Consider the following 16356-nt stretch of genomic DNA (forward strand, 5'->3'; position numbering starts at 1 on the left):
ACTGTACAAATATCGTGCTGTTTTAAAACTGAATGTTAGTGTACTATCCCATTTTACCTGACCAATTTAATCAAATTGATGAAAATGGAGTATATTAGATAATTAAGCCTTTACTGTGTAGTTCCTTAATTCAGAAGGCTAAAAATCCATCCCCTCATTGTACAGTGCATCCTATAGCACAACTTATCAAGAGTCCCTCACGACACAGAAAGACACAATAAATTTGGGTTCGCTTTGTTCCTGGGTCAGTTGTGGAACGGACTTGTGCTGTTCTTCTAGAGTTTGTACATCTTTGCACATTTTATTCAGTGATGTTCAGAAATCAGAGCATTACACAAACCACTGCTTATTTAAACTGGAATAAAACAGAAATGCTGAGCCAGTGAACTCTGTTAACCCAATTCAAGCAGCCAATCGAACAGGCTGGGTGTCATCTCTCTGCCCTCCTCGCTGAGCTTGCAGTACTGCACCACGGCTTGGAAGATATCCCCCACTTTCCAGGACTTCCGCTGAACTAACTGCACAACATCTAGAAACTGAATAAAAATAACCACAATGAAATACACTTAGGATTTGGTGAACATTTTCAAAGGTTTTGTGAAATGCATGCACAGAAACCTTTGTTAGCCCACCCTTTTTAAATGCACAGCTGTATGAGGGAGTGGACACCATTCAGTGCACAGCACCATCAGCCTTCTTTCTATTTATAAAAACTTCATTTCTCAAGTTCCATAGGTCCCCAAAGACTGATAGGCTCTCATGATGTTTTCTAAATTAACTGCTTCTGTCAATTATTTCTGATTTATTGCAATGAAAGTAACAACAGAGGAAGTGAGTTCGCTAAAGGATCTATTTTCCTTGTTACCAACAACTTGTCAAAATAATGGAAGTGTGACTGTCCATCTTTAAAAAAGTATTTTTTCATGACTGTTAGCGATATTTTAATTCACACTTAATTTTCTGTATTTCCATATATACATCCCATAGTATTTTAAATATTCACATAGTACTGGTGAGAAAGAATTTTGTGTAAAATTTTGTCACATGAAGACATTTGTCACAGCTGTTGTTGAATCATAGAGAATATCTGTATTTGATTTTTTTTTTTTAATTTCCAGAGAAACCAGAGGTTAAATATATGTTCTTAGGCCCCTGTAAAAAAAATCCCAAGTTTTGTCCACTTTGTACTTAAAAATGGGCTTTACAGGGTCATCCATCTGGTCCTTCTTTTTTCTGAAGCACATAAATGAAAATCAAAGCTTTTCACTTCTCTGAATTTCACAATAATTAGTTTGCTCCTTCTATGTTTCCAGTTTTAAACTACACAAGAAAAGATTGTGTCTCTAGTTAGTGTAGCTGTTTGCTGTTTACATACTGAAGCCTAAACTTTTAATCTGTATTTTAATGATATTTAATGCACACGTGATTTCCAAGAACACTGTTGTAGGCAGGATGTGCTTCATTATTCCCTAGAGTATTTTTGCAATTGAATTAACTGTTTGCCAAAGCACATGGGTAAAGCTGACAGCTGTTTCTTTAATTAGATGCAATTTGGACTGTTGCTGTTGAATGCATTTTAAATTATGTTTATGATTCCCAAATGCATGTACTCAAGAAAATCAAACAATATCTCTGCTACTCAAAATGATCTTCCCATAAGAGACCAAAATACTGATTTGTAATACTTTTTTATTAATTGACTTAAATACTAACATGTTTTTAAGCCTTAAAGCTTAAGCTGCTCTTGCTGATCTTGGAAATGGGTCCGTTTTGATCTTTCCTGAAATGCTGGGGTTGGTATTTGGTGGTGTCTACAAAGGAGCACCAACTGATCATTCAGGAATAGAAAGAGTCTGCAGTTCTTGTGGCTGTTTTGGAGTTCAGTGTTGCTCTTGGCACTGGCTTGGACTAACACCTCAGAAGGTTTCTCAGTGATCTGTGTCTGTCCATTTCTCTTTGCAAAGAGACTTCTGCTTTCAAAAGCTGTATCCCCAGCTGCAGCAATTTATGAACAGCCAGGCACAAATTCAGACCGACCTGAGGCCACCCTGATCAGTGTTGCAGGCAAGGCAGAACACGCATAAGGACTGAAAATCTTAAGTCCAAACAATGTCTCACATTATAGTGACCATCTAGCAGAACTTTGTACATGCGATGTCCACACACCAGTGTTTTTATTTTTCAAAGCTTTGTACTTAAACTCCATGTAAACTATGTGTGGCCTTTCAAATGTAGCCACATAAAGGACTGCTAATTCTGCCTTGGGCATTGGTATTTAATGTATCATTAATATGAAAAAGTGAACAGATTAATCAAAGCATGCCATAGAGACTTTGGAGAAGGTCTCATGGTGACATTTGCTTGTGCCATAGACAATCAACTATATATTTCACATGCTTAAGTTCCAACACACCTGTCCTCTCATTCCTTTCTCTAATAAACAGTAGTATTGCCATCTTGCTGTAATGAAGATGTTTTTGCATCTGTTTTGAAGCTCAATAGCTTCAATAAATCATAACTGCCACAGTTATGCACACATTAATAGTATGCCCAATTCTGTAGACACTACCTTTTCAATTCGGTTTTCCTGAGATTTCTTAAAATAGATGGTTGGAATTCCAAGTTCAGAAGCAGCTATCCACTGCAGGGTGGCTCGCAGCTCCGCATCAGGGCACTCTGGTTCCAGATCGAAGTTTATCACCAGGAGGTCCTTTTGACAGTTGGCTGTTCCCACTGAAAGCTCAGAAGTACTTTCTGGAAGAATAATCCCACCAGTTACTGTGCAATTACTTGTGTTATCTTCAAACTGTATATTTTAATTGATATGGTTCAACTTACCCTCTGTGTTTTCTGTCTGTTCTCTAAGGAAACCCTTTTCTTCTACTAATTCACTTAGAAACAAACAACAACAAAGTTTATTAGTCATACTTAGGAACAGTCTACAAAATTGCTTCATGATGAATAAACTTCTCCCTCAATGCAAGACCTAGAAAACTGCAAGAAAAAGGTTACATAGGATGAAACAATAAAATGCTGAATATATTTCATTATTTAATCTGTAAATCAGGAAAAGCTGAATTGCAGCATTTTTCTGTAGTAGGATGAAGCACTTGTGTTAGTTATGTCATGTATTACGTTTCACCAGGATCTGTGTATCTTTACAGTTCATGTAATGACAAGCAAATGACATTATGGTAAGACACAGCAAGTCTCATAACCTGGGTGGAAATGCTGAATTTCCAATGTCTGCATTTTGCAGTGACAATTTGCTAATGTCACTGACTTCAGGAAGTTGCCATGTTCAGTATGTGATGTGCAGTCCATACGTTTGTGCAGTGGGTGTGCCCTGGATACAAAATGACATTCACCAGCTGGCAGGTTGTACCAGGATCTTTAGGCAGGATGTACTTGCACATCTCTTGATAACTGAATTGCATGTTCAGTAGAAACGTTCCCAGAAACAACAGGTAAGATGTACTGTGGGCCAAATTATTATTGCTATTATTATTGGAAAGAATGCTATTGGATTTTTAAAAATTGCTTTTAATTGATCCTTATTTGCTTGACCTTACTTGGTATTACAGTAGCGTTTTGATAATATTTGAAGTTATTCAGAGAAGAAGGTTCATATGACAGAAAACTGAAACTACAGAGAACTGTCTTGTAGACAGGGTGGTTGATGGATCTGTGCTCCCGAGAGATCCACCTCAGTGGATTTTCCTGTAATCTTTCACTGTCTGGTGCCCTCACTCTGCACAGACACCTGCATGTGCTTTTTCCTGAAACCATGGGCAGGCACAGCAGCAGGTGCAAAGCAGGGCTTGGCACGGTTTTGGCAGTGTGAACGATTTGCAGTTAAAATTGGACTAAACATCAAGTCTCACTTCAGCGACTACTTACTTAATCATAGGAGAAGATGACACGTTCTCCTGATAAATTTCCAGGTCCATAATGCCAAGACTGCTAGTTGTACTGCTGTTGCCATTGCTGACAAGGCAAAAGTTTAAGTATTAGTGCCAAGCTGTGCTGAACATGTCTCCATACATCTTTTAAAAATTTATTTCTGTACAAAGCAAACTGGGGAGGAACCCTGTTCCATAAAATCAATTGTGCTCAGCAAGTGGTTCCCTGAATGAAGCACACTAGTCTGCTCAAATTAACGAGTCTTTTATTAAAGTAGTTCTAGATGGAGCATGTTTCAAATGCATCAATGCATCAAGTGATGCTGTAAATTGGAGGAAAAAAAGTGGACTCTCTTCTTATGAATGGTTCATGCAATGAACACTTGGCCTCAAACAAAAACCGAGTCTGTGTGAGTCCTTGAAAAGAAAGATTAGCAGGTCCAGAGACGTCCTGCAAGAAACCTGCAGAGATCCAGCTACCTCTGAACACAGGGAGTTCTGCCCATCATATAATTACCTGTAAGGTGAGTCCACGCTGGTAACCAGCAGCAGTTTCAGTCTATTGCATCATACCCCAAATACTATTTTGGATTGGATGGAACCCACAGGTACAGAGATGGCCCCTCATGTTTCTGACTACTCTGAAAGACTGAGACTTTAATTAAAGCTAATGCTCACTGGGACCACAAATACACAGAAGTATTCTGTTTGGCTTCTTCACAAGGATGAAGTAGCACACTTGAGAATATTTGGAAAAAATAGTACCGCTTCACTTTATAACATCATTATAAATGTGACAGTGAATGTTTATGCAGATACTGAAATAATCTCATGGACAGGTTGTGAATTTGCTGGCTGCAAGTCAATTACCATGAACAAATTCTGTGTGGCAAGTCATGTTGAACCACTTAATTTTTACTGGAAAATGAACTAATAGTATTTTCCCCTACATTAGAAGGATTGATTAGACAGTTCCTTTCCCCATCAGGGTGTTCCGAGACATTGTCAGCATGCCATGCATTCAGACTTGCTGTAGCAATTTCTGTTCCAGTGCAGAGCTAAAGGCACAATACTTCAGCTCTCTCAGACCAAGGACTTTGTTAAAGGTTGATACTGTAATAACAGGATGAATGTTCAGCTGCTCTGACAGCCATGTTTTGTTCAGTAATTTCAGCCAGCCAACAGTGCTCTCTGACACAGACTCCTTCTTTTCCCTGCTTCATTACCATAATGTCTTCCCTCCTTGTCATCTTAATACTCAAGAGAAAGATGTAATTACTTGATAATATTTTAAAACATAGTCTAAGAGCATGTGAAGGAAAAATCTTACTCAATTTGATGCTGTGAAAGGGCTGAAAGTCAAACTACCATCGCTCTATATGAACTCCAAGGACTAAATAACATTTTCAAACATTTGTCCTGACTTGGAACAAAATCAGCACATAGCAGTAGGAGCTCTTGAATTTATGTCTACTCAGGGAAAAATTGGTCATCCTCTGTTAACCTGAACCCCTGTGCCAGTCTAAGCAGATCAGGGCTCAGTCTTTATTCTCAGTGCATGGATTTCTGGTGGGAATGGCAGCCTCATCAATCTTGGCTAAGGAGGTGCCAAAATAAACATTATGCAAACAGTAGCAAATAAATCAAAAGAAAGACTGTAGCAATTAACTTGTCCAATGGCCTTTTTGCTGTAGGACTGAGACATTTCAGTGGTGCCAGGAGGTTTTTTCTTTGAATCGAGCTACTCACCAGTAGTAAAAAGACCTGGCTGAGAATCAGAATGCAGGCAGTTTTTTTCCTCTTATTAAAAAATAAAGTCTGCCATTAGACATTCTTTACAGTATTCTGAGAAATCTTGAGCTGTTGCCTCTCACTGCTGATGCAGGGTAGGCAAATCATTGGCCGGGTGGACAGACCCCATTGTAGAGTGAGAAGAGACAACGTGGGTACCTCAGGGAGCGCTCGCTGAGCTGCAAGTAGCTGCTTGTGTCATCAGGATTGTCCTCATCGTTGGCAAGCTGGGACCAGCTGCCAGTGCTTTCTTCACTGCTGCTGAGATGGGTTGGAAATTCTTCAGCTGTTTTTGTCTCTCCTATGATTTCAGCATCCGATCTGCTCTGAGGACTGTTGCTGGCAGGGTGATAGGGAAGGCACATTGATATTGTAATATAGGCAAACAAACTGGTGCCACCAATCTTCAGGCAATGCTGCTCATTAAAGTCAACCAAGCTGCAGAATTAAGAGATCCAAAAGACTGGACAAGCTTATAATTTATGTATACAGTCCAGTAGAACATATGGTCTGAGATGCTCTTAAAAAAGGATTTTCTTATGACTGCAATAAATAAACACAAACTCTAGATTTAAGTATGCATAGAAAAGTTTTAGCTCATACAAAAAGATTTAACATGTATTAAAAACCTGATCACTGTAAAGGTTTATTGCTTAATGCACTTCAGTCAATCAGTGGTTGAAGCATGTCATATATGTTAGTGCAGAGTGACAGCATTTCTTGGAAATAGGTATTGCTGCTAAATCCCCATCCTGCTAAAGGTGAATAAGTTTCTTGACAGGGTTTTCTACTCTGATAAACTTAAAGAAATGAAAGGAGGAAAGTATTGTGGGCTGTGACTCACTAATGACTCTGAGCCTGCCATGTCCTTAGGATCTTCACTGCTTAGGCTGGGGAAGGACAAAATATTGTGACAGGTAGTCAGAAACCAGACTGAAGATGGAGCCCAGACTGAGTTTAGAAAATACAGGGTTAAGGGAAAAATGCTTTCTATTTCTGCACGCTTGACATATGTCACATATGTGTATTTCAAATGTATGTACATGTGCTCCCACAAACACACACAGAAACAAAAAAAAGAAACTATTTTTGCTAAGTTTTTAGAGCTAAACTTGGCTTTTGATTCAAAGAAAATTAAATAATAATCAATCCCTCCAATAATTATATCACTGTAGTGCCAGAATAACAAGTAAAGTACAACTGTAGTTTCATTATATTCAGTGGATAGTCTGCATTTGCAATTTAGGGATTAAAGCAATGTTATGTTCTGTACTGAACCCTCTGCAGAACCTCTCTACAGAAGTTCTTGCCTTCAGACCTTTTTCTGTAGTTGAGGCATCTGCCTTCAGTTAGAGCATGAGATCACACCAGAAATTTTATTGCTCCTGAGTAATTACCTTGATTAGGCATATACTGAGACAATGTCATTGTGGATATCTCTTTTTGCCAAGCTCTCCCTCTCAGAAGTTGTTGTGTTAATGCTGGATGACAGAGATGTAGCCTGTGAGGGGAGAACAGGACTTGCTTGCCTGGAGCTCTGCTCCCCCTGGCAGTCAGCTCTGCCAAACCCCTGTGTCTCCCACCCCTGAGCCCTTGGGCACAGAACTCTGCCCCCACACTCTCTGACACGTGGGCACTGAGCAGCCAGGTGGCAGGGCAGGGGTGCTATTCACGTTCTTAGTACAGGACAGGTAGCTCCTGAAACCTGGTCCAAACCACAAGAGATTTGTGTGGGCGCTGTTTCTTGGCATTTTGGGTTTTGTTTGATTCATTATGCAATTACATCTCACACCAGTGATGCTTTGAACTGACAGTTCCCCACTTGTGAACAGTCACTTGGAACAGTTTCTGTATAACTGTGACAGGACTGGCTCTGTTGCACTGCCTACATACAAGAAACAGCTTTTTTCATCGTTGAAGGCCTGCATGGCTTTTTTTTTTTTCCTCTAATTGACTCTATGTCTGCTTGATATTTTGCCTGGAGTCCTGTGTGCCTGTATCTGAACTAGCAAGTAATTTCAGGCAGTAGGAGTGGATCAAAGCACTTTCTACTGATGCTTTTATAGCTACATTATATATATTTTTAGGTTTTCACTTCAGCCTAGACTTAGTCCAGACAGCCATGCCACAAATGGTTCAGATCTGTGTGAAGAACCACTGGAGGCTTTGTCTTCCCAGCAGGGATACGAGCACATCTGGAGTGCACTTGGGCAGCTGCTATTTGAGATTGCTTTGGAAGAACTCTGCATTTCATGCTGCAAATGAGGCTGATGCACAGAAACAGAGGCAAGTTGAACTGAACTGCACGGCATTGCTGAGCCAAGAGGCTCATGCACGTGTAGCCTCTAGTTACTAATTCTGCCCTACCAATCCTATTGCTTTAAAAACGTCATAGCCATGTTGGGAGCTCTGCTTCAAAGAAATGAAAAATTATGCAAGGGCTCATGAACTGCAAAAATAACTTCATTTTCAAAGAGTTAAGGTTCCAAATAGATGGATTTCTAAATTTATCTTACTAAAAGCAGGTTGCATTTTAAGGAAGAGGAAGGTTAGTGGGGGAGAGTCAGTATGAAAGACTAGTGACACCATGGTAATTATCCACCTAATTGCTGCCATACACAGGAAAGTACTTACAATCTATGTACTTTCTCACTTCAAGAGAGAAGGCACTTGTGCTTTCTCACTTCAAGCAGAGCTTTGTCAAATGCCAAAACAGAGCACTGCCTAGAATAAAATGAGCTACAAAATGGTTTCTAACACTAGCACCTGCACTCTTTCTGCCACTCTGAGATAATGGGGTGCTGCAGTGCTCCAAGAGACTGGCAGTTTAGATACCATTAAAGTAACAGATACAATGAAGTACAGTGATAAAGAGGCAGTGCCTTGAGAACGAGCATTCCCTTAATCTCAGAGCACCCACAGCAATCGTCTGCATTTGCACTGCACTCTCACACTGGGCTCACACTTTACCTTAACCAAAGCAAGTTGCAGATTTCTTAACAAAAGGAGTGCAGCTGTAAGGAGAGAGTGGTAAGCTGTGATGTAAACTCCATGAAACAGCATTAAAACAAAATGCTCTTCTTTTCCCTATCTAAAGTCTACCAGAGAAGTATCAAACTAAAAGAGGTGAGGCCTACTTTTACTCTTTTATTTCCTTCACTAAAAAATTTTTATCATTTGTAGCTCCAGACTGTAAACACAAAGTTGAACTTCAAGCTCTCAGAAGTCTGGTCTTGTTTCCAGGTATGCAAAACGTTACTTGCAACAAGCATAGCAGAGAACTACAGGTCAAATCCTGCTATCTTCTGTTATACACTAGCACTGATTTTTATTTATCTATTTTTTAGTTCAGATATCAGCCTGTGCTAACTAAAAGTTTAAGTTTTTGTCCATCTTTCCTGTCTTGATTATGCGAGACTTAAATGTCTGTAGAGAGAGAACTTGTCTGTGCAGTATTAGATTTAAATCTTAAAACCGTAATGTCATATTCAATGTAAGTTTTCTCCAGAAAAGTAGCACTGTGACATACGATTGGGTGTTTTTATGCCAACAGAAACCTGTAGTCACAACTTAGCCTGCTTATTTCTCTAAAAGTACCTCTCTTCTTCCTTTATCAAAATAACTCTCACTGGGAAAATAAACCAAAGACCAAAGCAATATGCTGGCTGATTGGCTGTTTTGTCACTCACCTATTTACTGGGGAACTGGAAACCATGTGTTTCCCATCCACAGCTTCTGGAGGCTTTTCTTTGCTTCGATGCCCCTTTCCAGATGGGCCACATGAAGTTAAGGACTCCAAGTCTTTATCTGGCTCATCTCGTTGATCAGTTTCTATCTGAATTAAAGGCACTTCCCTGTGCTGTCCTGCAGGAAAGCTTCCAGGGCTCTTCACAGGCTCTTTTTCCTCATCCACATCTATTTCTTCCATTTTGGGTTTTGACTGTATCTGAGTTATGCTTTGGGGATGTTTGCTTTCCAGCATGTGTTCTCGGCTTGTATAATCAAAGGAATCCTGCTGGACCACAATTAAACTTTTACCACTTTCAACAATATTTGCAGCCAGTCTTTTTGCATATTGTTCCACATGTGGTGGAGAATCACTGTAAAACTGGTCAGCCTCTGCAGCCTCTGCCTCATCTGCTATGATTTTGTTCTTGCGCATCAGTGATTCAATAGAACTGGCCCACGTCTCGTGGATCAGCATATCTGTGATCTGGTCAGTCTTGCCTCTCTGGTACAAGCACGAGTCAGACTTGCAGAGCCCCGCAGAAGCCACAGTACTGACAGGCTGGACACTTAAGGAATCTTGGCGATGGTGGGCAAACCCATCTAAGGAATTTGCCTTAATTGGAACGTTCACTGTAAGCCTGGAGCCTGATGATCTGCTGTCAGGCATCGACGACTGCCGAAAGCAGAAAGGTGACCGTAGAGAGGGTGCCAGCAAACTGCCACACCAGTCCTTTGAATTCCGAGAGGAAGGTGGATTATCTTTGTTTTCCTTTTCGATTTCTCTTAGCATATACCTATAAAATTCTTCTGTTATACTTTCTGTGCTGGACTGTTTGGATGGGCAACTTGGTCTTACATTAAGATGGCCATTTTTCTTGGCTACCTGTTGCAAGGCAGAAGTTAAGATGTTGTTTGCATTTTTTCCTGCATAGTAATCCAGTAATAAATCAAAACCTCTTCCTTCGTTTTCCATCTGGTTCACCATAAATCTTGAAAATTCATCTGTAATGCTTTCACAACTAGACTGCTTTGAGACAGAACTTGTCTGGCTCAGAGAGTGACCAAAGCTGTTCATTAGGCCTAGGGTATTGAAAGAGGCTTTGGAATCTGAGTCCTCCTCTGGTATGCTCTCACAGCTTGAGGCCTTGGCTCGGCTCCATCTTTCACAGTGCAGTCTGTTCCTGGGGTGGTTTGGACCTTGCCAGATGCTGTCAACCATGGAGAGTTCGGTGAGGTTCATGATCTTGGCAGCCACTTCATTTGCAAAGAGGTTGACAGAATCTGGTGTGTCCTCAAGGTTTATAGAGTCATCTACTACCCGATTCATCAATCTTTCCTTTAGCTCAGGATGCTCATCTGTTTTTCTTTTGATCTCACTAAGTCGAGGTGCCCTGTGCTTCCGAACCACAGAACCACTGGTATGGGTTTCCTTCTTCCTTTTCATGGTTCTGCATGATAAACTCTGGGTCACTAGATATTCATTGCCTTTCTTCCATGCACAGAACCAGGGCTGCTTGCCATTTGAATTTTCCAGACAAATGGCAGCTATTTCTGTTGCCATAGAAACAACTGTTTCTGCCAATTCTTCTGCAAAATCTGTTATACAATATTTGTCCCTTGAATTTTTCACCTGTAGCACAGGCTGAGAAGGAAGCAAAACATGGTTTCCTAATAAAGACAAGCTAAGTTGAACATCATTATTTAGCACAGAATCACACTTAATCTTGGCTTGGTTTTCTGTATTTATGGTGGCACTGGAAGACAGCTGTTCTTGAACACCGTGCCTGCATTCATTGTTTGCAAAGGTATTTTCTCTGTCTGAAAATGATCTGTAGTCTTTCTTCTGATGATGATTGTTACTCTGATTTGGGGATTTGTAACAGTCTCGTGCAGTTCTTTTCAGGTATCTCTTCTTGGGAGATATTTTTCCACCAAGTGTGTTATGCCCTGTATCTCCACTTGGTTCTGAATTCAATGTGGAATCTTCGTTGCTATTTACATCTTTGATATTACTTTTCCAAGTGCTTGTGACCTTTTCAAGATCTTTGATAGTACTGGTGCTGTAGGATGTACCAAATGCCTTAGCTGCAGAGTGATCAAGGGGGCTGTGTGAAGTTTCACCTGCTCTTGCCAGTGTTGGCCATCCTTCTGCTCTGGTTACTTTCTCTGCTTTTGTGCCCTCAGGAAAGAGAGGAGAACACTCTTCAACTTGCCTGATGTCGTTCATTTTCTTGCAAGTGAAATATATTATATTAAAAAGCAACTCATTTGCAGTCTCTGTGAAAATGTCTTGTGTACTTGAGCCGTTCTCTGAATGGGGTTGTAGCTGTCTCTTCTTTCTAACCTCTTCCATAGAATGTCGTAGAATAATACTGGATAAGTTTTGTGCAAGTTCATCTCTGATTACTCCACCAGCACATGGAATACGTGGTCTTGCTGCTGTTTCAATAATTTTCCCATTTATAGATTCCATAAAATGCCCTACATTTTTGTATGTGTTGGGTTTGGTCAGAATTATGGATGCCTCTTTGAGAAGTGCCTCTGCAATGCTCTCATTCAGCTTCTCCATGCTGCTTCCTACAGCTATGCTACAATGCAGAGTAATGGCTGCAGAGGCCTGAGCAGCAGACACAAGTCCACTGGAAGTTGCAGGGTACTTCTCCTCCTTTGTTTCCCCCAGGCCACAGATGGCTACAGCACTTGCTACTTGAGTCATGCCACAGAGCGCAGATGGGAACGAGTATTCTGTGCCAGCACAGTCGTCAAGGAGCTGTGAGGATGCTGTGTGCACCTCTTCGTTAGCAGCCACTCCACTTCTAGAGTCTGTCACTTCTTGGTCCTGGCGGAATTTCTCTGCTGCCTGGGGACTGGAAATGGTTCCAATGACAGTGGCTGCACAAGCCAGAGCCACTTCCAGTGCACTTTGGTCATGTCCATTTGAATGTTCTTCCTCAAAGTAATCTGAAACTTCAGCAGAGCTTTCTGCCTCAGCCCAGTGGCTCAGGCTGGGGAAGGCAGACCCTGGCCAGTCAGGTACATTCTCAGAACTGTCTGGACTTTGCACGATGACAATCTTTGGAAGTTCGTTCCATGATCGGGAAGCAGAAAAATCTTCTGACTTACAGGAGCTTCCTACAGAGATGCTGACTGCAGCCTCCTCACTGAAACTGGGTCGAGACTGTGACAGTCTAATGAATGCATCCTGCAGAACAGATTCTGCTAAATTTGTGGCATACTGACCTGTGGTCGCCTGCTCATTTTGTGAGGGAGGATCAGTTTTCCTGATAGCTGCACCATCTTTCCCATCTGTCTTGCTGCTCTGTTTTGTTTTTGGGTCACCCAGAGGCTCCAGCTCCTCTTTAGCCATTTTGGTTACAGATACATCTTCTAACTTGAGCGCTGAGTTTTCAACCTCACTAGTAAAATTAGTAGTACTAAATGATGAAGTACCTTTTTCAGCTAATTCCTTCTGCCACAGTATTTCCTGGTCTGACTTATCTTCAGGTTGTGAGATGCCATCTTCTGCCACAAGATTCACAGTTTCAGAGACCTGAGTAGCTGCATTATCTTTATTAATACAGTTCCCTTCAAGAATGAATGGCAACCTGGCTTTTTTATAATGAATGTTTTCAAATCCCTTTCCTTTACTTTTTTTGACATCTGAAGATGCTTCTGAAACATTTAATTTTTCATGACCTATTAAGAAAAATAAAAAATTAGTTTTTGCAGAGTAACTTCTGACTTTTAAAAGAAAAGAGCTGCACAACTGTGTACTACATTACTGCTCTGTAAAACTACTGCACAGCCAGGTATCTTGTCTTTGAACAAAAATTTAAAAATAGGAATGGCTGTCCATTTTCTAAATCACATATGTATGAGTGCAACTTCTGTGAGCATTGCTATAACTGTTGTGCGGTACAAACAACAGCAGAATTATCTCAGTCCCCCTGCTTTTACCAGCTTTATATTCATCAGCCTCGTTGTCATCCTCGAGGTGCTCGGAGGCCGTGAGGAAATCTTCTTCTATTGAGGACACGGAGCAGTTCGTGTCATCCTCGGGCTTTAGGACACGGGTTTCTATCTGCAGCTGCCTCTCCTGAACGAGCTCAAGTCCAATCAGAAACTTGTTTATTTCAAAAATGATGCAGCTTGCGCTGTTTCTCCTGTCCCCCCTTGGACATTGAACCAAGCAGACATCTGCCAGCCAAGGACACTAGAGGGGAAAAGAATCTCAGTTATTTAATTAAAAAATAAGATTTATTTTAAGCTTCTCTCTCTATAAATATCTCAGGAATGTTCTGTTGCAAAGATGTGATATGATTTGTCATTTCAATGTTAGTAACAGTGTGCGGTTACATGTATGCCAAAATAAGACTCTTTGGAATGACAGCTTTTGTTATACAAGTGTTTTAGTAGAGAACCCAGCTGTATCACAGGGGATACCTGGAAATTTTGTTGAAATTGCCAAGTTGTTTGTTTTCAATCAACTTCTTGTTTTAATGACAGACTTATTTGATGTTAGTCATCTGACATGCTGTTATTAATGGCCTCACACTACCCAGTATTACCTCTCTGGCGGGGATTGTTTGCGGGCATGAATTTCTTTCCAGGATAATTTCAGTTGCAACACTTGTTTGAAGGCAGCCCTGTAAATACCAGCTGATAAGATTGTGTAGAGCAGGTCACCCTTAGATGCTCCAGTAGACCATTTTAAAATAATGTTTTATTTTGTTTCTTTGCTGCTCTTACTCTCATTCCCTTTTTGTCCAAAGCCCTATTATCTCAGGCCGATACAACCTCCCACTGGAAATGGGGGTCCAGTGCACAATGTCCTTGGCCTTTATATACAATTGTCTTACCTAGAGAAGCTGTACAGTTAAGTTGAAAGTTGGACAGAAACTGAGAGGAAGGAACTCTTGTTATCCTCATCTTACTGATATTAAAACCGTTGGAGATTTATACAGTGACAGAGCTAAGTCGATGTCTCTGCATGGACCGTGCTTGTTGTATGGATGTACCCTGAACCAAACCCAAGATTCTGCAGCTTGTGATCTTGTGCTTTGAACTCCAGGCTCCCAGGAAAGAGTCAGGTTGGGTGGGACCAACTTTGGATTAGATTGAGGTGAAAGTTTTAGGCTCTGCAAAAGATGCCCTGGACCCCCTGGGCATTTGCACAGTATCTAACATAAGCTGGCCCCATCCTGGACCTTTTGTCTTTGACTGTGAATGCAAAGCAAGTATCTACTAATAAAGAGAGTGGGATGAGTGTTATGCTGGATTAACATGTTTATTAGCCTGTTCTTCCTTTCCACCTAAACAATGTGTCTGAACAGAAAACCAGGTAAATTAGTGTGCTAAAACAGAAAAGATAGATTAGATAGCTGCTATGAAATTGAACCAGACTTGGCCCTACCTTCCCTGAAGGATCAAGTGCTACTGTGGCTTAAAGCATTACCAGCTGCAACCCAGACGTCTGCAGGATCCAGAGGGAACAGCAGGATCCCTTAGCTATCTTTGTGTACATGGAGTGTGTCCCCTCACCGTGCACCACACACTTAAATCTGTCTGACAAAAGTCTGTTTGTATGTTTGCAAACTTCCACTCATCTCAAACTGATCTCAGGTCTTTGCTTTCAGGTTCCTTTTTCCCATTTTCCAAATTCCATCCTTCACAGGCATGATGTGATCTTAAAGATTAGTTTGACTCCTACCTGGGAAACTTCATAATCGGCCTGAAGGTTTCCTGATGTTAATCCACTCAGCAGGACTATTTCATTTTCCTTTGGTGGCTGTACGTTCATCGAACTGATGAGTTTGGGGAGATTGGGTGAGACACTGATCAACTTCTGTAGTATGAAAGAGAGATGTTGCTCTCAGGTAATGAAGTCTGAGTTGCACAGTTATAAATATTAAAATGAAATATCACTTATAGGCATCCCTTTAGAAAACTCACTTGAAAGGATTACTTCAAGTAGATTATGAATAGAACTGGCAGCATTAAAATGCACATTTTTTTCTTTTGAAATACCAGACAAGACAAGGATGACAGTGTAAACTTTTGCTCAAATGTCCAGCAGGACAATCTGCCATTCTTCACACTGTCATGTGCTAAACAGCTTGATTGGACAGGTGCATCTAGATGCTTCCTATGACATGTGAGTTCCTTAGAGACTGTGAAAACAGTGTCTCTCTTATGGTCTGAAACAGAAAAGCTTCAGTAGGTATGGTAATGAGAACAGGGCACATCTTCCTGTTTTCCTCTAGGCATATGACCAGCAAGAAACCAGTGGAAGTTACCTGGAAATTTCCAACCAAATTGATGCAATGCTAAATATGGAACGAAGAACTGTCAAAGATATGTGAAATATGCCTTTCTTTGCTGTTACACTGCATACCTTCATGACCTTCCATTTGTAATGACACAGTCACTCCCTACATGTTATGTATTTGTTAGAGGTGAAAGCAGTAAGTCACAGCATCAGTGATGCTACACAGGAGATCTGTACTGCCCCCAGTGCGTGCAAGGGACATTTGTGCTCCTTCGTGTACAAAGGTGAGGCCAAGAAGACAACACCTACTCTGAGAGTACAGTTGTCTCTGCCAAGGATCTTGGTGTGCTTGTTCTGTGAACAGAGAACCAAGGCTGACCCTTTACAGCAGGAGCAGAGTAAATACCACCTCCATTTTCTGCACTAGCACGGTCTGTGTGTTAGTGCAGAACATGTGACAAAGCCCTTGAGGGAGTGCAGATCTTGGGTACCCAGCCATCTGCTTCAGTTACTAACCAAGGCAACAATACTTCACTGTTCTTTATTTTCATCCTCAAAAGACTAAGCTTGCAGTACTCTTATTTTTCCCTGGATTGAATTAGATGTAATAAAACTTTCTGGCTTAAAAAGCTAAATCAGTATTGGGGAACAGTTCACTTTTCAGTG

At 40.9% G+C, this 16356-nt stretch overlaps 1 protein-coding gene across 1 annotated transcript in view; it reads right to left on the bottom strand.

Moving 5' to 3' along the window:
• Nucleotides 1-392: 392 nt before the first annotated feature.
• Nucleotides 393-16356, bottom strand: part of SPHKAP (SPHK1 interactor, AKAP domain containing) — a gene marked incomplete at both ends in the record, with an annotated part of 63951 nt that continues 47987 nt past the window's right edge. Inside the window, 8 exon segments of the mRNA XM_082288448.1 lie at nt 393-536; nt 2570-2754; nt 2839-2891; nt 3901-3987; nt 5853-6032; nt 9383-13118; nt 13380-13635; nt 15133-15267. Coding sequence (XP_082144574.1) covers nt 393-536; nt 2570-2754; nt 2839-2891; nt 3901-3987; nt 5853-6032; nt 9383-13118; nt 13380-13635; nt 15133-15267 — 4776 coding nt within the window.

The sequence above is a fragment of the Coloeus monedula genome (assembly GCF_965178545.1).
Source record: "Coloeus monedula genome assembly, chromosome: 10".
NCBI lineage: Eukaryota > Metazoa > Chordata > Aves > Passeriformes > Corvidae > Coloeus > Coloeus monedula.